This window comes from Syngnathus leptorhynchus, chromosome 9 (assembly GCF_054491065.1).
Source record: "Syngnathus leptorhynchus isolate UIUO chromosome 9, UIUO_Slep, whole genome shotgun sequence".
NCBI lineage: Eukaryota > Metazoa > Chordata > Actinopteri > Syngnathiformes > Syngnathidae > Syngnathus > Syngnathus leptorhynchus.
This window is the reverse complement of record NC_141203.1, coordinates 10,024,648-10,047,668: the sequence shown is the minus strand read 5'-3', so window position 1 is coordinate 10,047,668 and position 23,021 is coordinate 10,024,648. Positions and strand designations below refer to the sequence as shown.

General features: G+C 41.2%; 6 protein-coding genes across 7 annotated transcripts in view; 3 read left to right on the top strand and 3 right to left on the bottom strand.

The window, feature by feature from the left end:
• Positions 1-4,081, bottom strand: part of abca12 (ATP-binding cassette, sub-family A (ABC1), member 12) — a 37,053-nt gene extending 32,972 nt beyond the window's left edge. Inside the window, exons 1-8 of the mRNA XM_085919851.1 lie at positions 3,853-4,081; positions 3,293-3,370; positions 3,122-3,215; positions 1,324-1,468; positions 917-1,035; positions 665-735; positions 325-495; positions 52-245 (exon numbers count right to left, since the gene is read on the bottom strand). Of these exons, the coding sequence (XP_085775977.1) occupies positions 52-245; positions 325-495; positions 665-735; positions 917-1,035; positions 1,324-1,468; positions 3,122-3,215; positions 3,293-3,358 (860 nt within the window). The 5' untranslated portion in view covers positions 3,359-3,370; positions 3,853-4,081. The remainder of the gene's footprint in view (positions 1-51; positions 246-324; positions 496-664; positions 736-916; positions 1,036-1,323; positions 1,469-3,121; positions 3,216-3,292; positions 3,371-3,852) is intronic.
• A 451-nt stretch (positions 4,082-4,532) lies between these two features.
• pofut2 (protein O-fucosyltransferase 2) lies at positions 4,533-8,551 on the bottom strand. Of its 2 annotated transcripts, none has more exons than XM_085920434.1 (9): positions 8,340-8,551; positions 7,609-7,862; positions 7,392-7,536; positions 7,190-7,300; positions 6,907-6,973; positions 6,666-6,791; positions 6,373-6,553; positions 6,121-6,244; positions 4,533-5,828 (listed from the first exon to the last, which is right to left on the bottom strand). In XM_085920434.1, the coding sequence occupies exons 1-9, from the start codon at positions 8,513-8,515 to the stop codon at positions 5,675-5,677; spliced, it is 1,338 nt and encodes a 445-aa protein (XP_085776560.1). In that variant the 5' UTR covers positions 8,516-8,551; the 3' UTR covers positions 4,533-5,674. The 2 variants fall into 2 exon arrangements, with proteins under 2 accessions (XP_085776560.1, XP_085776561.1); XM_085920435.1 differs by lacking the exon at positions 8,340-8,551 and adding an exon at positions 7,991-8,190.
• Positions 8,552-8,898: 347 nt separating this feature from the next.
• On the bottom strand, positions 8,899-12,741 carry LOC147051092 (tubulin alpha chain). The gene is made up of 4 exons (XM_085920205.1): positions 12,561-12,741; positions 10,312-10,534; positions 10,073-10,221; positions 8,899-9,960 (listed from the first exon to the last, which is right to left on the bottom strand). The coding sequence occupies exons 1-4, from the start codon at positions 12,561-12,563 to the stop codon at positions 8,986-8,988; spliced, it is 1,350 nt and encodes a 449-aa protein (XP_085776331.1). The 5' UTR covers positions 12,564-12,741; the 3' UTR covers positions 8,899-8,985.
• Positions 12,742-15,023: 2,282 nt separating this feature from the next.
• Positions 15,024-16,655, top strand: LOC147051091 (tubulin alpha chain-like). Its single transcript, XM_085920528.1, has 3 exons — positions 15,024-15,159; positions 15,236-15,384; positions 15,681-16,655. Exons 1-3 carry the CDS (start codon positions 15,039-15,041, stop codon positions 16,653-16,655), a joined length of 1,245 nt encoding a protein of 414 aa, XP_085776654.1. The 5' UTR covers positions 15,024-15,038.
• An 869-nt stretch (positions 16,656-17,524) lies between these two features.
• LOC147051090 (tubulin alpha chain) lies at positions 17,525-20,138 on the top strand. The gene is made up of 4 exons (XM_085920098.1): positions 17,525-17,626; positions 18,487-18,709; positions 18,798-18,946; positions 19,047-20,138. Exons 1-4 carry the CDS (start codon positions 17,624-17,626, stop codon positions 20,022-20,024), a joined length of 1,353 nt encoding a protein of 450 aa, XP_085776224.1. The 5' UTR covers positions 17,525-17,623; the 3' UTR covers positions 20,025-20,138.
• Positions 20,139-21,111: 973 nt separating this feature from the next.
• Positions 21,112-22,750, top strand: LOC147051089 (tubulin alpha chain-like). The gene is made up of 3 exons (XM_085919947.1): positions 21,112-21,337; positions 21,419-21,567; positions 21,699-22,750. The coding sequence occupies exons 1-3, from the start codon at positions 21,112-21,114 to the stop codon at positions 22,674-22,676; spliced, it is 1,353 nt and encodes a 450-aa protein (XP_085776073.1). The 3' UTR covers positions 22,677-22,750.
• The last annotated feature ends 271 nt before the right edge of the window (positions 22,751-23,021 follow it).

The following is a 23,021-nucleotide window of genomic DNA, read 5'->3' as shown; positions in this document are numbered from 1 at the left end:
AGAGCAGTAAGACAACTGTGACCAAAAGCCAAATAACTCGAAGTCCCTCACCTCTGTATGTTGGTGAGAAGAACTGCTGAGGTGTCAAACATTTGTTCAAGTGATCCAGCAGAGTAGAGCTCAGGAATAGCTAGAAGGCTCTCCCATAAGGAACTCTCATTCTGCATCTCTTCAAACACCAACATCACGGCCCCAAAGACCTTTGCCAGCTCGTCGGGTTGAGTTAGCATTTCCTCTTTGAGGAGCTTTGAATCACAGAATCGAATAAGAAACCAATTTGCGTGCTGGTAACCAACTTATGGGCACACACATATGCACACACACCTGGTTGAGTGTCCGGAGTAAAACCTCAAAGATAGTATTGTTTGAGTTGCAAAAGTTGATTGTTGCATTGCTGATGGGGCCGGGTGAGCTTGCGTTGATCGCCGTCAGACTTATGGCACAGATGGGCCGCTTCAGCAGGTTCATTGCTTCCATCATTTTGTGCACGACGTCCTAAAAAGGATTTCGCAGTCTTCGTCAACCAATCAACTTCATACTACCTCATATTTAGCGCAACAATTGTGACATTGCTTTCCTTTTTATACCCAACCAAGATAAACGATGAGTTTAGTTGCCGCTTTGCTTTGTTCACACCTTACGTTACGTTACGTTCCCGCAATACCTGGTTTCTCATGAACGTTGAATTGTTGGTGTGGGTGGCGGAAGCATTGTGGACTTTTGGATCAGCTGCCACTGTAACAAAAGAGAACAAATAATTAGAGTAATGACTGTGCTTATTATGGTTACAATGATGCAAAGTTGTCGTAAATTAGCATCCCTATTGGTTATGGAATAATGAACATATAAAAAAAAAAAGGATGATTATGTCTACAAACGTGACACATGAAAGCATAACATTCCAGAAGGAACTTACTCAATATTTCTTTCAAGTTGAAAAGCGGTAAGTCCAGACTGGAGTCGTTTGGGAACGTGTAATTGTAAAAGTCACCACCTTGAATCATCTTTGCCAAGAGAGAAGCCGTCAACGATGATCTATTAAAAGCACAACATTAGGCAACTGTGGCTTTCTCTTTGAAACATTTGCCTTGTATTTTTAAAAAATGATGAAAACTGACATAATAGTAAGATTTTGATGATAGTGCCTGCAAGAGGTAGACACACACAAACTTTAATATTTTCCCAAAACAAAACTAATATAAAACACGATGGTAGCTTATCTCCCAATTACAAATCGTGTGACAGAAAAATAAATTAGTGTGAGTAAAAATTTCACATACAGCCTGATTATTACCAAACGTTCATGTAATGTAATGGGAATACCTTGCATTATGAGTGGATCTTTTAGTCAACTTTGATGGGTTCAACAGACGTGACCTGTTGTGACATCTGGTATCTGAGTTGCACATGACGGTCTGCAAAAATGGGAAAAAGCCGGTGCTGGGCAGGTTCCGGGGTGACACATAACCTAGAAAACCAGACAGACCAGAAATATCTCACACCTCTTCAAAAACTGTAATGTTCCAATAGATGGGAAAAACAATGCGGGCAAACTGGCTCAATGAACTTGGAACATTCATCATTGTTTGTTTTTCATAGTTTGGGCAGTGCCAAAAACGTGTGTCAGTCAGGTTTGTTTCCACAACAAAATTCTTCCTGTTGAGATTGGCAGGATTGGTGGACCACATCAGGATGAATGTTTAAATGCTTAAATGAAGGATGCTTAACTTTTGTTTGACATAAGTCCGTTTTACAATTTGGAATAAACGTTTGAAACTATTTTTGGGCATACGGTTGCACCTTAAGCAATTATCCATTCATTTGGGTTTGTACCAATTGTAAAAATTGGGAGTGGATCCGCCATGAAAAGTTTGACACCCTGGCATAGACCAAAAAAACAATAGCGGCATAGAGACTGTTGCTCCACTGCATTTTTAACATCGGAAACCATCCTCATACAGCAGCTACAAGTCTGTTTTTGGTTAAAACAATACCGTGTATACACTCCTTTTCAAATGTCCTCAGTGCCTGTCAAAAATAAAGGTATAACTCAGTTGGGAGTAAACTATAAATATGAACACAGATATAGTTAAACCATCCCACTGAAAGTATATATGATTTAATGCCTTTTTTAGAAAGTACCCAAACAATTTTCTCGATGCTCATTTAAGGAATTGTCGTGTGTTTGAGAATGAATAGATTGAATAGATTAAATTACATTACATGTTCTTGCAGCCTAACAAAAAATTGTTGTGGCGTGATTATTCCAGGCCGATTAATCTGCATAGCAATACAAGTCGATATGTTATTAGACAGAAAATTAGGAGAATTCATACAACTTAATTTTTCTTTAATAAATTAGTCACAAATTATGTCTGGCGCAATCCGGTCAAACTGCATCGTAAAGGTACAAGGTAGAAGATTAAGTGTGTGAGAAACACCTACAAGGAATCTTCCGGAACACCTTTAACCTTGTTTGACTTAAGTTTGTTGACTTGATGAATAGGAGGAAAAAATGTGGTTCAAAGGTTGCTTGCTGAGGACTTGTGATGTTATAGGAATGATCCTTTTATTTACTGTCATTGTGAAAAGATAATGCTCCAAAGTATGAAGCTGTAAACAACATTGAAATAACAAAAAAGGGTCATTTTAATTCTATTGTTATTAGATAAATGTAATGGTTAAAATAAAATAAAAAAGAATTGTGTGTGAAATTACACTTAGTGTTATTTTTTCAATATTTGGTGTTCACTAAAAAAAAAAAAATTCCATGCTTGTTATAGACTTTATATATTTATGCTCAAGGAGATAATTGAGAAAACAATTTATTTCAAATTATTTTATTATTTTGTGTTCATTTTCAGTCCGTGTGTATTTAATTTATTTCTTTATGTTTAAATTAGTATTGATTTCTAATGGGGACTGCAATCAGACACACCTCACAGGTTAGACTAGTATATCAGGTAAAAGTTTCCATTACTTAGTAAAGTATTTTCTTTTTAGTGTTTCATGTTATTTTATTAGGCATACATATCTAATTGCCGTTGAATGATTGTCTTTTATGATGACTCGTTTGAAAATACCGAAATTAAGAAGATTTAACCCGGATCTTTTCACTTACATGGCTCACGAAGCTGTGGTGGGTAATAATCTCGGGTCACAGCAACAATAATAAAGATGATCAGAGGCCAGATGATCAGAGTCAGCGACCAGACCTATAAAACACCAGATCAATTCCATAAATCCCTTTCAATTGCTCCCCTAACTTTCTAAGAATAAACGTTACACTCACTGGATTTCGAATTATATTCAGCCCATTTTTCCATAGAAGAAGCTTGACTTGCTGGAAGAAGCCCATCTTTGGGCGAGGCTGTAATGGAGACAAAATGTCTTAAAATATGTTATGTTTGTGTATGTTTTGAAAATGATGTATTTAAAACATATTTTGTATGTTGACTTTCTACATGGACAAATGTGTCATATTGATTGTATCTGTAGGAGTAAAGATATTTAAATTACTTGTCCAATAGTATATCATTTCTTCCTTCCTACAAATAATGTATCTTTGTTGACCTATTTATGACGGTTTCCACTGATTGCCATTCAATCGAGTGAATAATAATTTACAATAATAATAATAATAACTGTGTTAAGATAAACAATGATTTCACATTGAATAAGAACATTTGCAAGTTAATAGAGACAAGTTCAGCATTATTTCAGGATGTTTTGTAATATTTGTATTTGTTGGTGTGCTCGGCTCAATACAATTTAAACTGAAACAATTATTGATTATATTGCATTTTAACCTAATAACCTAATTGAATCATAATGTCATACGGTAACACTCACCTTTTAGTTTCTTCTGCAAATGAGCTTTTTTTTTTTTGTCTATTCGTGGCGTGAGAAAAAAAAAACACCACTCGAAGTCCTCGCGCACAACGACTTCTTTAATTAAGTCAAAACACGACGCGCTTGTTCTTCTTAGAAAGAAGAATACCAACTATTTTAGACTTTGATTCAGCGATCTCACTCATCCCGTGGACGTGACTGTTGAATTTCCACCTGCTCACCTAACACTCCCGTCTCCAGCACTTGAGTGGACCAATCACGAGCGCGCATTCTTGCCTCTAACAGTAGATAGTTGCGCAACGCCTAAGTCTTTGCATCTTTTTAACCTTTCCTCAATATTGTTTGCAAATACACACAATACTGTGCAAATGGCATCATAGGATGAGCGCTTGTACATGTTTATTTTGTGTTAGTGAACTCAGGATCTTACGGAAGAGGATTAGTGAAGAAAAAAAAAAAAAAGGAGGGGGTGACATGATTTTTTTGAGGGAATTCTCACTTTAAAGTCAGAATTCTGAGAAAAACAAAAGTCAGAATCCTGTCACACCCCCCCCCCTCTTTTTTTTTTCTTCACTGGCCCTAATTTGTAGGATCTTTTCTATGTACATTTGAAATTTAAATAGATACTCGTCTGTACATTGACTCAATAAAAAAAAAAATTGAAACAGTTTATCCTGATTTTTTTTTCATCCCAGATGTCATTTGAAGAGGGGTAGACTTTGTAAACTGAAAATACTTCAATTCAAATGAGTTATTCAGTTGAACTTTCACACATAAAGACGAATCAGGGAACATTACACAATAGCTGCATGATGAGTTTATTGTTGCATGGTGGCGAACTAAAGGGAGACTTCTCCATTTTCTCTTCCTCACGTGTACCAGTGCATACAGGTTGGTGAAAAGGAAATCATCAAGTCATTTGCATGCTCATTCTCAAGTCCACACCTTGGACATACCAACCATACGTACGTAACCTGGAATACCATACATAGACAGCAAGATTCCAAATCCCAGACTGTGGAATTCAATTTGGCAAATGTCATCTTTTCAATGTGAGATGAACTTACTATACCAAGTCATGATCAGTGGCGGGTGCTGATCAATGATCCGAAGGTCAGCTTGCAAATGACACGTGCACCCCCTCCTCCACACACACACACACACACACACACACACACACACACACACACACACACACACACACACACACACACACACACACTCACACACAAAATATATAAAATAAAGATGGTGAGCCGTGATTTGTCATGTCATGTCATTTTCAGTCGACAGCAAGTGGCAAAATGACTTGTAGTGCTTTACACTCACAAAATTGTCCTCTCTGTGTAGAACCTATTTGGAGAATTACCTGCTTCAGTAAAATTGTAAAAACCCACAACAAGTTATTCTGCAAGAATGTGTAACAAAAATGCAATCGAATGTGTAAGATTAAGGCAGAAATACTGGCCATTTTGCGAATACAACTAAATTATAGTGTCCGCCACAAAAAACATATTCAGAATGTCAAATTCCACTTGTTCAAAAACACTGTTTCAAATCCTCTACAAAAAAACAAAGATATTTTCCGACGATATGAGTAATTAATGATAGAAAAACACCACACCAATTGAAATCTGTCTTCAAATATGATGCAAATGAACCTGTTTGGCAGGACAATATGTTTTTGGTGTTACTCCAGGTCAGTCACTCCTTGGCATAAGAAAGTACACGAGAAAAAAAACAAGAGTTCAAATACTGTACTGTGTTCTTGATTGACATTGGCTTTGGCACTTGTGTAAAGTAGCAAAAGTCAAAGGGGCCATCAGTAAACAATTTTCCAGTGTGTAGGTTGTTCACACTCTTTCTCGGCGTCCCCACAGAAGCGGTTGTAAGTGGTCTTTGGATTAAAACCAAGTATTTCACGCTCTTCGTGGATACGGAAGGAAAAAGTCGAAACCGATGTTCCAATGAAGAATCTAGATTGAGCGATAAAGGCAAAAAAATAATCAGTTAACAGCATGGCTGGTTTCACTATTTTCCCAAAGCAGGTTTTTGATTTTCAATTATTTACATTATAAAATAAACTGAGTTAACCATGTGGGATTTTTTTTCAAGGAGATGGTGGCGTAACCTTGTAACCTCTTGTGTCAATAAGTTCTGCCTGTTTTGTTGCACAATAAGGAAGTGGATTGTTCCTTCTTGACTCAAAGCAGGAACACAAAATTACACAATGCATCCATCCCACGGTATCAATGATCACCAAGTTACCTTGCATGAGCGCAAATCCACTGATCAATAATTGCAACTCCTCCATCTTTAAAAAGCTCCAGGTCCTCTGCGGACGCTTCAAATCGCACCATCTCAGGCAACAGCCTCTTTAGCTCCTTCAGTTCTGTGGGATGACATAAATACGGAGACACACCGATGGCGCTTTCAATACAATGCGGACAGAATTCTCAATTCACTTCGATTTTGAAAACAAAGATAATAGAAAAATAATTCCAGTTAATAAGACATCACCTTCCTGGTCTGCATCGGTTGCAACAAAGACTTGCTCTAGTTTGTGCTTCTTCATTAGATTCCGTATTTTTTTCACAGCCCCCTTCAAGCTGGGCACGTCCTCTCTGTGACCCCAAATGAAATCCTTTCGCCGCAAGTGGACCCCGAGGTACGGGCCCCCTTTGGCAGAGCCCAGCTTGGCCTGAGAAGAAAATGGTAGTGTCGTAATAATCGATATTTTGATACTTAAGCGACAGTCATTGTGACAAAGAAAAAAAGCAGTTCCAGCAGTCACGGCAAAGATGCTGACTCACCTTCATGCGAGTCCAGTCTTCATTGTAAACCGTGTGGTCGCCATCATCTGTCGAGTTGAGGTACTTTGCTCTGAACTCATCTCCAATGAGACGCAGGTGCTTGGAAAACACCATACTGCGGCGACTCTATGTTAAAATACGGTATATATTATTTTCATCCCACATATATATCAAGAACAAGAGCAGTAAATTAAAACAGCAGCTTCCTGCATTTGTCACGCTTGTGTTTTGTGTCACTTACATCCCAGTAATCCTTTCCAGCATAATGATCATGGAGGAGTGTTTCTGCTCGGTCGAGCATTACAGAACTGCAGATGACGAAAAAAAAACAAAAAACGAGTTGGACAACTGACGACTGCCACCTGTAGGGTCATCTATTCAAATTACGACGCAAGATTGGTTGTCTAGAATTACTTTGGACTACAAGCCACTTCTTGATTGTATTATCATATACACTTACCACAAATAAAACTTACAAATATTGATCTAAGCATGAGTTATATCATATTTCTCAAAGGACTCACGTCACTGTAATGTTCTGTCGAAGAACCGGGACCATGATGGAGGCATGACCTTGTGCTGACAGACAAGTTACGTTTCGAGCTCTCGTCTCTTCGAAGCCCCAAAACCAGCCCCTTGGAAAGGCAGCACAGAGGAGATAGACGTTACGGACAACTAGCTGATAAAGTGACCCAACCAATGAATAAAGCAGAAAAATAATATCACCTGTAGTAGCCCTGTTTATCTTTGTTGTACATCAATTTGTCAATGCACGGCCGCTCATCAACCTTTTCCTCCCATTTCCCATCAGTCCATCCCTCCGCGTAATTTTGCAGGACCACAACTTGATCAATAAATGGACCTCCATTTTCTGGAATCAAAAGAAGAAGAAAATGAAATTCACACAACACAATATAGGTTGGTTTGAGTCAAAATTGCTCACCAGCAATGAATTCCTCATACTCGATCACCGGAACGTTGGCCTGCAGGCTGGTGAGGCTGAAGAACTCTCCCCAAGGGATGCGGATCTGATGGAGGTTGGGGCTCTGCCAGTGATACAAGCGACCCCAGGGGGGTAGCACGAGGACCCAGTCATCACCGTTCTTCCTCAGAGATTTCACCAGGGATGCTATGCGAATATATACATCTCGCCGCAGGTTGAAACCCTCTGGAGGGTTCACATCGTACAGAAGGTATCTTAGATACAGCAAAACAAAAAGTGAGTGAGTCTTCTTATTTACGGAGCCTGAAAATTTGGAATCTATCAATTCTAGTAATGACACATAAAATGATGTGGCGGGCCGTATCTGGCCCCCGGGCCTTACGTTTGACACATGCATTAGAATGTTCCAGCATTCACAACAATGTCGCCGAATTCCATAATTTAATAATGATCATTAAGCAAATGTGTTTAAAAGCTTTGCTGCGGATGCTACGTGGCTCAGTTGTTAAATAAAGCATTAAACTTTCGATTTTTCGAAGGGTGTGTCGTGACAGCAGAACGATTCCAGTGTGATTCCGATGTGGTTGAATCACTGTTCAGATACGACACTGGGGAGTCAAACATGCAACCTCAACCACGCAAACCTTTAATTACTTTCGAAATGAATCACTGCAACGAATTTCACAGTTGCCAAGTGCTGCTAGCATAACTGAACGTGTCACCATGCTCACCGTAGGTCCCTAGCGGCGGCGATGGGTACAGTAGGCGTGTTGCTTGCACTAAACACGTCTCCGCTATCTGCCTTTGCAAAGCCTGCGAAAGCAATCAAAATGGAAAAATACAAAATACAAGGAGAGGACGTTGAATCTATAGCAGCAAATGATAAACGTGTTTTCCCGAACGCCATATTTCCTCAAAGCCACGCACTTCCGGAATTTGACAAGCGTTGCCTTGGCAACCATCCGCATCCAGGAAACGAACAAATAGAGCATCATTAACCTTTATTTCGATATCACACTTTAAGATCTCACTCAATTGTGGAAGTATGATGTTTTTGTTCCCTTCGTTATTTTTCCAAATGTTTTACTTCGGTACTTCTGGTTAGACTCCACTAGGGGACGCTTCAATACTTAAAATGTGTCCATAAAATGGGTGAGTGAAGTGGTAACGGCATCTGCAAAACTTATTTTGAGGTTCTGTGTTCGAATCACTGCTCCAGCCTTCCTGATTACTTGTTGCAAAACAATTTACGGCACACATACTCCATCAAACAAAAAAGACGAGACAAAATAGTATGTTGAAATATTTAATCCGTAGAAAAAAATGATCATTGTTGACACTTACTTTGCTAACTATTTAATAAATAGCCAAATGTGTCTAATATTCTTCTCTCTCGTCTTCGTCTTCATAGGAGTCAATTCCGACCTCTTCATAATCCTTCTCCAGGGCTGCCATATCCTCTCTGGCCTCTGAGAATTCTCCTTCCTCCATTCCCTCTCCCACATACCAGTGCACAAAAGCCCTCTTGGCATACATTAGATCAAACTTGTGATCCAGGCGGGCCCAAGCCTCAGCGATGGCTGTGGTGTTGCTAAGCATACACACTGCTCTCTGCACCTTGGCCAGATCTCCTCCAGGAACCACTGTTGGAGGCTGATAGTTGATGCCCACTTTGAAACCAGTGGGACACCAGTCCACGAACTGGATGCTGCGTTTGGTCTTAATGGCAGCGATGGCAACATTAACATCTTTGGGCACTACTTCACCACGATACAGCAGACAGCAGGCCATGTATTTACCGTGACGTGGATCGCACTTGACCATTTGATTGGCGGGCTCAAAGCAGGCGTTGGTGATTTCAGCCACAGAAAGCTGCTCATGGTAGGCCTTCTCGGCAGAAATGACAGGAGCATATGTGGCTAGAGGGAAGTGGATACGAGGGTAGGGCACCAAGTTGGTCTGGAACTCGGTCAGATCAACATTCAGGGCTCCGTCGAAGCGAAGAGAGGCTGTGATAGATGACACTATCTGACTGATAAGGCGGTTGAGGTTGGTGTAAGAGGGTCGCTCGATGTCGAGGTTCCTGCGACAAATGTCATAGATGGCTTCATTGTCCACCATGAAGGCACAATCAGAGTGCTCCAGGGTGGTGTGAGTGGTCAGAATGGAGTTGTATGGCTCTACCACTGCAGTAGAAACTTGAGGGGCTGGGTAGATTGCAAACTCAAGTTTGGATTTCTTCCCATAATCAACAGAAAGTCGCTCCATGAGGAGGGAGGTGAAACCAGAGCCGGTGCCTCCACCAAAGGAGTGGAAGACCAAAAAGCCTTGGAGGCCCGTGCACTGGTCAGACTGCAAATGCAGACACAACATTCAGGCTACAAGCCTAAAATAAGCACTTTTCTAAACGTTGTTACTTTTCAATACTGCCGGGATAAAATGGATATGATGACATGACCCTCACCAGTTTTCGCATCCTGTCAAGGACAGAGTCAATTATCTCTCTGCCGATGGTGTAGTGTCCCCGGGCATAGTTGTTGGCCGCATCTTCTTTTCCTGAGATCAGCTGCTCGGGGTGAAAGAGTTGGCGATATGTGCCCGTACGCACTTCGTCTAGAAATGTGAAAGATTTATGATGAATAAGAATAACATCCAATCTTTTGCATCATTATATGATTGAAATGCAAATCTTTTTGCACTAACCAACAACCGTGGGTTCCAGGTCAACGAAGACTGCCCTTGGGACATATTTTCCAGCCCCGGTTTCGCTGAAGAAGGTGGTGAAGGAGTCATCATGGCCTCCAATGGACTTTGGGGCGGGCATCTGGCCGTCTGGCTGAATGCCATGTTCCAGACAGTAGAGCTCCCAGCAGGTGTTGCCCATCTGGACGCCTGCCTGACCTACGTGGACGGAGATGCATTCACGCTGGAAGAGAGAAAGAAGCAGAAAGAAGACATGAGGTTTGTTATATAGTAAGCAAATAGCCGAGCAAAGCAGTGAATTGCTCTCTTATTAAATGAAGTTTGATATTCCAGCAAGCTAATCAGCCATTGGGGTTGGAAAAAAAAATAATAATTGATTTCCGAGTAGACTTCTTTGATATCTGAGTAGACTGATCTTTAAAGTGTATGAAACAAAAGAAGTGTTTATCATTGCGGTATTACAGTCAACAAAACAGAGAGGAGCTCATTTGCATTTCCTCTGAAGTTGACAGTTGACAGACCTGTTTGGTGGCATCATCCACAGCACACCCTCAGATAAAACTTCCTCGTGCTATAGTCATCAGCTTGTTGGACTAGATTAGCTGGAGAAATGTGGTTTATAGTAATGTAACTGTTGAAACGGCTTTCAACATTTAACGACTTGTGTTATAACACCAATGATTAGAAAAAAAACATGTCTTTTTTTAGTCTGGTACTTTTTATTGTGGCACTATGGAAAAATCAAGGATTTATGTTTAAATTAAACATTACACAGGATATGTTGAGTTAATTTTTTTTTATATTCCTTATCCTGTGTGACACATTTAAGAGGAAGTCAAATATTCTTAACAATACTGGTATGTTCTCCTGTTTGCCTCCTAAATTTGGCCGTGTGACATTCACAAGCTGAGCCTGGATTGGTTGTAACCTGTGATGTCAATTTCAGTCAACAGCTTTTTTTTTAATTATTATTATTTGTATTTTGCGACTTAATTATTTCTCCACAAACATAATATTGATGTTTATACTATTGTAGCTGCATTGAACATATTTTGAGGATTTTTTGGGCCTTGGCGTCCTTAAAGGATGCAAATTTTGTAGAATATATGCAAAATTGAATTTTCTCTCTCTCACTGTCTGAGTTCCCCTTCGTTCTGGGGACAATGACATTGTCCTTGCTTGGAAAGGTCACTGCCCATTGGAGAGATTTAGGAAATCAACTTCTATTATTTCAAAGTGTGTTAAAGCTCATTAAACCCAAGTTGAGATCAGTTCAGCTCTCCAGTGTCCTCTTTAATGAGCCTAGCTAATGTGACATCATCTCAATTTCCAGGTATGCAGGTCACAGCACAGCACAGCCGCTATTTTAGGGTGCTCATTTTGAGAGATGACACCCAGTAGCAATGTTTGAGTAAACACTGACAGGCAGCCACAGAAATAGTCCCTGTCAGTTTAAAGAAAAACTCACAGTCCATTAAAATACTTTTACATTTAATTGGCAATTTCTGACCCTATTATGTCCCTCAGCTTTGTTTTATTAGTGTTTCATATATTTTATTTTTTTCTCATTGCCTTTTTAATACTACTAAGGGCTTATTTGAGCAGGGTGGGTGTCGATGGTTTTATCAGCTTGACTAACAAGCTATGTTTGTACTACACTGTGCAAACAAGCCTGCATGCAGTGTTTAAGAAGAACTGTTTTATAAGCTTGCCATGAACTACAATCTAAAAAAAAACGTTTTGCTGGGAGTGACGGCAAAGTCGAAACCAAATTTTGTCCTCTCTAGGTCGAGACACTGAACTGGTAGGTTTGTCTCAATCTGATCTGACTTGTTGGTACCTGCATATTTTTCTGACACACCTACATTTTTGACTGTCATGTACTCTGTCACACATCGAGTCACCGAAGGCAACCTTAGTGTGTTATGAGGGCGAGCAATAACAGCTCTAAAATGTAATCAAACGATACAAATGAATACAAAACAACTCGGCAGAATTTCCAAATTATATTAGTCACTCCTTTAATTTCATTTTGACACTCAGTGACTTTAAAAATAGGCCGCCTTAAATGTATCTTTGACAGCTTGTGTCACAAATAGCACATTGTCCCAGAGATTGGCGGAAAGACTGAGCTGAATTTGGCTGCTGACCTGAATGAGCAGGTGATGACAAACCAAACCTTTAACTTGTGAGAAATAATCAGCAGCATTGACAAAAGCATTATGCAATAATAAGAAAAAAATACTTACCATTATGCCTGCTAAATTGAGAGTCCTCACCACAATCTGGATTTGACTGGATTTGAATTTCTACGTTGCCTCTCACAGCAGTCCTTCAATGTGGTCCGAGTGAGTTTAACTGCCAAATGCACAGAGACTATGAGCTATATTCAACTTCAAACCACTCCCACCTGTCTCCTTGACAAGAACTGTGAGCGCTCAGTCTGTTTGCATGACCACAAGGTACTGCCAATATAATTCTTCACACAGTAAACCGATCTTGCAGCCTGAGTGGAAACTTTCACTACTGACAAGCACAGACCTCCAACGTTCAAGAAGTGTTTCAATTGCTTTGAGTAATTTATGATTGACTGTTGCGAATAAGTATGATCGGTGGGACACAGGTTTCATGAAATATTATGTTCTCTTCATATGTCATCCAAAAACATTGAGATAAATGTAGATATTGTCAGTCAAAACTCACAGATTGACGTCACTCCTGTCAAATAGTTGCAGTGGTTTATCCTTTCAAATGTTTGCAAAGAGGGAAGCGTAACAAGTTCGACTGGTTAACTGACCCATTTCTGTGTGCATACAAACCAGCAATGACATTTGGGGAAATATTTTTAATCTCCCAAAAATATGGCAGTACATTACATTCCTTTTTCCTAAACATATTATCTTGTATTATGTATTATAAGGATGAACCAGATATGGTTCAGGTTTTTCTTTTTCATAAAAACTACTTTTCGCTCATATTTATTTATAAGACTGCCTCTTTATGTTGACTGTTTGGGGGAAATTCCATTCTTCTTCTATTTTGTTGTACAAATTCAAAATAAATGTGTATTTGTTCCTGCACTGTAAAAAGTTTACAATTTCGGATGTCTTTACAGTTTTTAGCAGCCAGAGGTCATAGTTGCTGCACAATTGCACATGTGACAAGCTAACGGAAGAGGCTTTTGTTTTTATTTTTTATTTTTTTTTCAGAGCATGACAGAAAAAAAAAGGTCAATTTCTTTCCTTTTTCAAACTGCCTCCTTTTGATTAAAGAAAAAATACTGTCTTCACATGAGTTTCATGCGCTCATTTTTTTTAAACCTTCAAATACAGCTGGTCTTGATGTTGAGAGTTTGGGCGTTGGCAGTAGAGTACTCAAATAACACAAGTGGGTCATGGCTTTGTGGAAACAGCCAACAGTGTACTTTCCTGTATTATTTGGCATTTTACGCAAAGTAAATAAGAAACTAGTGAACATTGATCATCACACCGAGTTGAATTCATTAGCAGACGTGGAATCTGTGAGAATGAGAAGACAAAAAAAACCTCATTGACTGAGAAAGCTGTTTGTCTCGTTTGAAATGTTCCTGAGGTTAGTTGGGTCCTCTGCCTCGGAGTAATGCACCGTATCAACAGATCCATTCATCTCAGTCAGCTGAACAGGCAGCGACTGCGGTGGTAGCCAAATAAAACTCAGACTGGCCGGATGTTTTCTTTTGTTTTGTTTTTACTCCTGCAAAATCTTTTGCATGATAACCACTTTATAAAAATCTAACAACAATGAAGATAATTGACAATCAGTTTCGATCACTTGTACATTCTTAGTAGGCTGCATTTTTGCTGACCTTTGTGTTTACACATCTAAATAGTTGCTCTGTGTGCAATTCGGCATCCATATTAAGTGAATCACGTCAAGGCTATTGAATTTCTTTTCTTTCCCAAAGGAGTGAACTGATGATTAGGAATAATAAACCGTACTGTGTACTCTGCCTTTCCAGCTTTGTGTTTTACTTGATAAACAATGTGTAATAAATACAAAGCAATTTCTATTAATGGGTGATTTTTGTCTCTGCTAGCAAATTATTTCCATCACTTTCTATTAGCTTTTTTTCTACTATAACTTTTATATACATGAGTTAGAAATTCACTATGTTGAACCCAATGTATGTTGCATTCTGTCATTTATTGATGCACCGTGTGACTTTATCTTATCTCATATTATAGAAGTGCAGGCTGGAAGGTCAAAAGTTCTGAAACGAGCTTTGCGAAACTGTGAAATTATCTCCCCCCTCACTCCAAAAATAATAGATACACACTCCAATTCCCGTGCACACATACACAAAACCCAAACAAAGCTTTGGGTGGTGACATCCTTCCTGTATTGTGTTGTCTATTGAGCGGATGAACGTATCATTGTCCCATCAGCAGGTTCTCCGATTACAGCTCCTATCAAATCACTGCTCACCTCAAAGTGCAGGTATATAAAGTCGAGCAACACCAGCGGCTCAAGACCTACATCTTCTTACTGACACCTGAACGTCGGCAAAAGAGGGATCAATTATGGTAAGATGAATCCAAAAAGCATCAATGTGATTGATGTAAACAAACTATTTTGTCTTTTCACAGCGTGAATGTATCTCCATACATGTGGGCCAAGCTGGGGCTCAGATTGGCAATGCATGTTGGGAGCTTTACTGTCTGGAACACGGCATTCAGCCAGATGGCCAAATGCCCTCTGATAAAATAATCGGAGGTGGAGATGACTCCTTCAACACTTTTTTCAGTGAGACGGGAGCAGGGAAACATGTCCCGAGAGCCATCTTTGTCGACCTGGAGCCCACTGTTATTGGTCAGTGATTGACTGGATGTTTTTTTAATGAAATCATTGTAAAGACACGTAGTTCTGTTTTGGTGTTTATGTTCAGACGAGGTACGTACAGGTACCTACCGTCAGCTATTCCATCCAGAACAGTTAATTACTGGGAAGGAAGATGCGGCCAACAACTATGCCCGTGGTCACTACACCATTGGCAAGGAGATCATTGATCTGGTTTTGGACAGGACTCGCAAACTGGTGAGACCCTTTGACATATTTTAATCCTGGAAAAATCGAAAATTAATTAAATCTTTATGGGTGAATATAGGATCAGTCAATTCTGTTTGAATTTTTGGGGGCCTTTGTGGAACTAGCACATTGTTCCCATTCTTGATTAGGTATTCTTTGATTTTAAAATATATATATACAAGATAGATTAATTGATAATTTAGGTGACTTGTGCATCCTGCCTGTTATCGACTACAAGTCAGCTGCAATAGGCTTCTAATGCATGCATGGATGATTCATCTTCCTGTATAATGTTACATTTTCAGGCTGATCAATGCACAGGCTTGCAGGGATTCCTCATCTTCCACTCCTTTGGTGGAGGCACCGGCTCTGGTTTCACCTCACTCCTCATGGAGCGACTTTCTGTTGATTACGGGAAGAAATCCAAGCTTGAATTTGCAATCTACCCAGCCCCCCAGGTGTCCACAGCAGTTGTAGAGCCCTACAATTCCATTCTGACCACACACACCACCCTTGAGCATTCCGACTGCGCCTTCATGGTGGACAATGAAGCCATTTATGACATCTGCCGCAGAAACCTTGACATTGAAAGGCCAACCTACACTAACCTTAACAGGCTGATTGGCCAGATAGTGTCTTCGATTACAGCCTCTCTTCGCTTTGACGGAGCCCTGAATGTTGATCTGACAGAGTTCCAGACCAACTTGGTGCCCTACCCTCGTATCCACTTCCCTCTGGCTACGTATGCCCCAGTCATCTCAGCAGAGAAGGCCTACCATGAGCAGCTTTCTGTAGCTGACATCACCAACACCTGCTTTGAGCCCGCCAACCAGATGGTCAAGTGCGACCCTCGTCACGGTAAATACATGGCCTGCTGTCTGCTGTATCGTGGTGATGTCGTCCCAAAAGATGTCAACTCTGCTATTGCCGCCATCAAAACCAAACGCAGCATCCAGTTTGTGGATTGGTGTCCCACTGGTTTCAAAGTGGGCATCAACTATCAGCCTCCAACTGTGGTTCCTGGAGGAGATCTGGCCAAGGTGCAGAGGGCAGTGTGCATGCTTAGCAACACCACAGCCATTGCTGAGGCCTGGGCCCGCCTGGATCACAAGTTTGATCTAATGTATGCCAAGAGGGCTTTTGTGCACTGGTATGTGGGAGAGGGAATGGAGGAAGGAGAGTTCTCAGAGGCCAGAGAGGATATGGCAGCCCTGGAGAAGGATTATGAAGAAGTGGGTGCAGACAACATAGGAGAGGAGGATGAAGGAGAAGAATATTGACTCAAAGAAGAGACAAAAAGAAACATTTTAAAAGGTTTAGTTGTTGATCAGTTAGGCCTAGTCGTGCTTGTCCTATGACAGCATATTCTGCAGAGATTCTTTCTTTTTTTGTGTCAGACTCTTTTGTGCACCACCCCCACACTTATTCCCTCACATGTGGAATGTCAGTTATGAAAGGGCTCCAATGTCAGCTTCTATGTACCGTTCAGCTGTGACGCTGAATGTTAGAGTGAGAGAATAACCTTAGTGTCTGCTGTTTTTCTGTATAGTTCCTACTCAGACACGACCAGACTGAAACATATGCAACAGTACATATACAGTGATAAGGAAATGTACATACACAGTGATAAGGAAATGGCTGAACCACTTTGAGTGAGAAAAAAAATATAAACTACATGTTTCTCTATATTTTTTCTTAGCTCATTCTTATTTAATTTATAAATGGGTGAATATATATTAACGATCACATGCATACTACATCTTTGTGCATTAAGAATTATGTGATTACAATTGATCTCTTGATCTATATCATTCGGTTCCTTTATTTTAGCTTACAAGATAAACATTGGTGCTATATCATCACTGAAAACGGTTTGGTTTTCCCAAAATGATTATTATTCAGAAAAACAGGAAAATAGTATTCCAAAACTTGGTGGTGAGGGGGGTCCAAACAACAACGAAAAAAAAAAGAAAAAAGGTTTGGAATAACTGAAAACAATTTTAATCATTACTCATAACACACAAAAACTCAATTTCAGAAAAATAAAATCGTTAGAACGATCCACATATCGAACTTCAGCGACTTCCGTTTTTCTTTCAACCAATGAGCATTGGAGCTGCTGACTGAAGTTTCCTGCGGACAGCCTTCCTTCCGCTTCCCCTCCCTATATAAACCCTCACTCCCCTTCCCCACACCACTTTGCCTTGTCTCTGAATCCTCTACGTCGTTCAAAGGACAAGCAGCCAAAATGGTGAGTCTCCCCGCGGCCTAGTGACGTTGACTCAGTTCTCCTTGTTCTCTACAGGAAGATGACCTACCTGAGCTAAATCCTGCGTCACGCGAGCGCAGTTAATTTCAGGCCGTACGGTTAACGGGACAAAAACCAGCGCGTCTCCGTTAGGTGACAGTAGTTGTATGCTAACGTGCCATGAATGCTAACTGAGAAAGGAAAAAAAACAAAAAACCCCTCACACGTTCAACGGTCAAAGCTTGAAATATCAAGATGATGTGACTAAAAAATGCATAATAAAATTTAATTGGGTTATAAACTAGGTCAAACAAGCTTAGGTTAATACGTCACATTCTAATAGTTTCAAAACTAATTTGAAACTTGTTTGGTACTCCAATGTACAGTAGGGTTGGTGTGGTCGAATAATGGAGATAAATGGGGAGGGGAAAGGAGTGGTCAGTGGTCATACGTTTCGTGTCGCCATTTTTTTTCTTCTCCGTTTAAGCCGCCATTTTTTTCAGCCTTTGGGCGGATTTTTTTCTTGGTTGAGGGAGGGGCGCATCCCCAGCATTACACAGCACTATGCAGCTGGAAAGAATGGAAGAAGGGAGAGGCCACAAATGGGGAGTTGGGAGGCAGTGACGGGGCGAACTTCCCGCATTGACGGGGAACTTTTTTTCCTCAGAACTGTTTTTTGTCTTTACTTGCAGTATACTTTATTTTACTATCGTGCATGTTTTTAGATGCAAAAAAAACCATTTCTTTTTGCACATGCATCTCATGTCAGTGCATGTAAAGTTGTGTATGATGTAGCATTGATTACTTGTTCATCGAGCTTTAAGTAGAAAACTTAAATTGTTTGTACCTTATCTTTCACACAGCGTGAATGTATTTCAATGCATGTCGGCCAAGCCGGAGCCCAAATGGGCAATGCCTGTTGGGAGCTTTACTGCTTGGAACATGGCATCCAGCCAGATGGACAGATGCCCTCTGACAAGACAATTGGAGGAGGTGATGACTCATTCAACACCTTTTTCAGCGAGACCGGGGCTGGGAAACATGTGCCTCGAGCCATCTTTGTTGATCTGGAGCCCACTGTCATTGGTGAGTATGCATTGACACACCCAGTGTTAAACTTTTAGGTTTTTGCGTGACTAACATGAACATCTCCTAATTGTACAATTTTCTACAGATGAGGTGCGTTCAGGTACCTACCGTCAGCTCTTCCACCCAGAACAATTGATCACAGGGAAGGAAGATGCAGCCAACAACTATGCCCGTGGGCACTACACTATTGGCAAGGAGATCATTGATCTCGTTCTGGACAGGACTCGCAAGCTGGTAAGTTCTTTGGACAGCTCGAGTTTTTATTTTTCTAATTTTTTTTAAATAATGGTGGTATTGTTGATTTTGAGTGATGAGACTAAAATTGATCTTTCAGGCTGATCAATGCACAGGCTTGCAAGGATTCCTCATCTTCCACTCCTTTGGTGGCGGCACTGGCTCCGGTTTCACATCACTCCTCATGGAGCGTCTGTCTGTTGATTATGGGAAGAAGTCCAAACTTGAGTTTGCTGTCTATCCAGCACCTCAAGTGTCAACAGCAGTTGTAGAGCCCTACAATTCCATTCTGACCACTCACACCACCCTTGAGCATTCCGACTGCGCCTTCATGGTAGACAATGAAGCCATCTATGACATTTGTCGCCGAAACCTTGACATTGAAAGGCCAACCTACACTAACCTGAACAGGCTGATTGGCCAAATAGTGTCTTCAATTACAGCCTCTCTTCGCTTTGACGGAGCCCTGAATGTAGATCTGACAGAGTTCCAGACCAACTTGGTGCCCTACCCTCGTATTCACTTCCCTCTAGCCACATATGCCCCAGTCATCTCTGCGGAGAAAGCCTACCATGAGCAGCTTTCTGTAGCCGACATCACCAACGCCTGCTTTGAGCCCGCCAACCAGATGGTCAAGTGCGACCCTCGTCATGGCAAATACATGGCCTGCTGTCTGCTGTATCGTGGTGATGTGGTTCCCAAAGATGTCAACTCCGCCATTGCTGCCATTAAGACCAAACGCACCATCCAGTTTGTGGATTGGTGTCCCACTGGCTTCAAAGTGGGCATCAACTACCAGCCTCCAACTGTGGTTCCTGGAGGAGATCTGGCCAAGGTGCAGAGGGCAGTGTGCATGCTAAGCAACACCACAGCCATCGCTGAAGCCTGGGCCCGCCTGGATCACAAGTTTGATCTGATGTATGCCAAGAGGGCCTTTGTGCACTGGTATGTGGGAGAGGGAATGGAGGAAGGAGAGTTCTCAGAGGCCAGAGAGGATATGGCTGCCCTGGAGAAGGATTATGAAGAAGTTGGTACTGACAGCATTGGCGAAGAAGATGAAGAGGGTGAAGAGTACTGAGGTGTCATTGCCCAGTATTTGAAGTTACAAGGTCCAAATATTCAGTAACGCCATTGACCTGGTCTTCTGCCTGTTGGCTGTGATTGCGCAGTTAATAAAGAATATCAAGCAGCATCAATGTTTGTCACTTTTATTTAACCCAGGGAGAATTTTCTCGACAGTTAACACTTAAGTCTGAGCTAAATCAGGCATAAGCATTGCATTCACTAAGTGTTTCAGGTGACTGTAGACTTGCATTAATAAAACGTATGCTAAAACTAAAAAAAAAAGCGCTTTCAGAAAATAGATGTATAGACATAAATTCCAGTTAAGGTGTAAAAGGATGCCACCTTCTGCAGGCAAGTGGTATTGCTTCTGCAACGCACATAATACCTGACTAGACTTTGGAAAATAGTAAATCAAAACTTTGTTGCTGCAGTGGATATTTATTGAAGTCTATGTTTAGATCAGGTAAAAAGGCTGAAGATATTCAACAGCTCCTCAAACTTGAACATCAGGTGTGTGTGTGTGTGTGTGTGTGTTTTTTTTTTTCCCACATGCGCATTTCTCCCCTATACTAAGAATGAGCATTGCAGATGCTGCCTGAAATAACCTGCGGACGCACCCGACTCTCCATCCAATGTATTCTTTCCTTGTTTGAATCCCGCACAGCCCTGCATAACGTTCCAAAGGACAAGCAGACGCAATGGTAAGCGACCGCATTCATCGATGACGTCACCTGGAAGCTTGCGTTGCGTGGGCTCCTCCTGTTTATCCGCACAGTTGAGATTTGCAAGCGAAGCTAAGGAATGTTGTCAAGCTAACTGAGCCTTTGTTCATGTTTTGGTGGTCCGTTAGGTGACACTATTTGTCGCATAACGTTCTAAGACAGCAGGGGCGTCACTGTTTTGTGGTGGCCGGGGTGGGCGTAGCCCCAAGTAGATACAAAGGATGTGGTGCAATACAGTGTATGCAAAAACGATAGAAAATGATCTCTGTGTATTGGCTCTTAACTGTGCATTATTGTTGTATGTAAAATAATTAAGCTACAATCAAAACTTGCCACACAATGTTAAGCATTTGTAGGAGGCAATATTCCTTCTCTTTCATGCAGCATGAATGTATCTCTCTGCACATTGGGCAAGCTGGAGTCCATATGGGCAATGCATGCTGGGAGCTTTACTGTCTGGAACACGGCATCCAGCCAGATGGGCGGATACCGTCTGACAAAGCTACTGGAGACGATGACTCATTCAAAACTTTCTTCAGTGAGTTTGGAACTGGGAAACATTATCCCAGGGCCATCTTTGTAGATCTGGAGCCCACTGTCATCGGTCAGTAACCTCTGACACCCCAGGTCATATATGTAATGGTTATTTCAATATGGCTTAAACTTTCAACTTTGTTTTCCACAGATGAGATTCGTACAGGTCGCTATGGGCAACTGTTCTATCCAGAACAGATGATCACAGGGAACGAAGATGCTGCCAATAACTATGCCCGTGGGCACTACACTATTGGCAAAACAATCATTGATCAGGTGCTGGACAGGACTCGCAAACTGGTTAGTTTTTAAATTAATAAGTGTTTAAAAAAACAATACACCTTTTAGACATGTCGTGTGTTTAACTGACTTGTTTCAAATTATTGGTGTACATTATGCTGATTAAAAATATGACTCAATTCCTTTATCAGGCTGATCAATGCTCAGGCTTGCAAGGATTCCTCATCTTTCACTCATTTGGTGGCGGTACTGGTTCTGGTTTCACCTCTTTGCTCATGGAGAGACTGTCTGTTAATTATGGAAAGAAACTAAAACTTGAATTTGCAATCTACCCAGCTCCTCAGGTTTCCACAGCCGTTGTAGAGCCCTATAATTCCATTTTGACTACTCACAGCACCCTTGAGCACTTTGATTGTGCCTTCATGGTGGACAATGAAGCCATCTATGACATTTGTCGCAGGAACCTCGACATCGAGCGACCCTCTTACACCAACCTCAACCGCCTTATCAGTCAGATAGTGTCATCTATCACAGCCTCTCTTCGCTTTGATGGTGCCCTGAATGTTAACCTGGCGCAATTCCAGACCAACTTGGTGCCCTACCCCCGTATGCACTTCCCGCTGGCCACGTATGCCCCGTTCATCTCTGCTGAGAAAGCCTACCATGAGCGTCTGTCTGTGGCCGACATCACCAACGCCTGCTTTGAGCCAGACAACCAGTTGGTCAAGTGCGACCCTCGTCACGGTAAATACATGGCCTGCTGTTTGCTGTTGTTTGTTGGTGATGTAGCACCTAAAGATGTCAACTCTGCTATTGCCACCATCAAGACCAAACGCACCATCCAGTTTGTGGACTGGTGTCCTACAGGCTTCAAAGTGGGCATCAACTACCGGCCTCCGACGGTGTTTCCCGGAGGAGATCTAGCCAAGGTGCAGAGGGCCGTGTGCATGCTGAGCAACACAACGGCATTTGCTGAGGCTTGGGCCCGTCTTGATCACAAGTTTGAACTGATGTATGCCAAGAGAGCATTTGTGCACTGGTATCTGGGAGAGGGAATGGAGGAAGGAGAGTTCTCAGAGGCCAGAGAGGATATGGCAGCCCTGGAGAAGGATTATGAAGAAGTTTGTACGGACAGCATTGGGGATGAGGATGAAGATGGAGAGTACTGAAGTGTATGATCACTTTCATGGAGTTATTACATATTCTGCCTGTGGTAGTGATTGCTCTTTCTTAATAAACACATTCAAACATGCTATGATGCATTTGTGATTTTCAGTAGAGAAAAATGGAGCAAATCTTATTTTTTCTGTTTGTATCCAGGGTTAAGTTACTACATTGGTTAGCTTTTTTTTTTTTTTTTTAAATCGATTTTAACAAAACTGACTTGACACATGTATTTTCCACGCTAGTTTCACCCAAGCCCTAGTAATGCATTAGATGTCCTAATGTCCATGCTTTAACGCTTGGTGATCATAATCCAAAACAGTTTTCTTCTGTGGAGAAATAGCGTCATC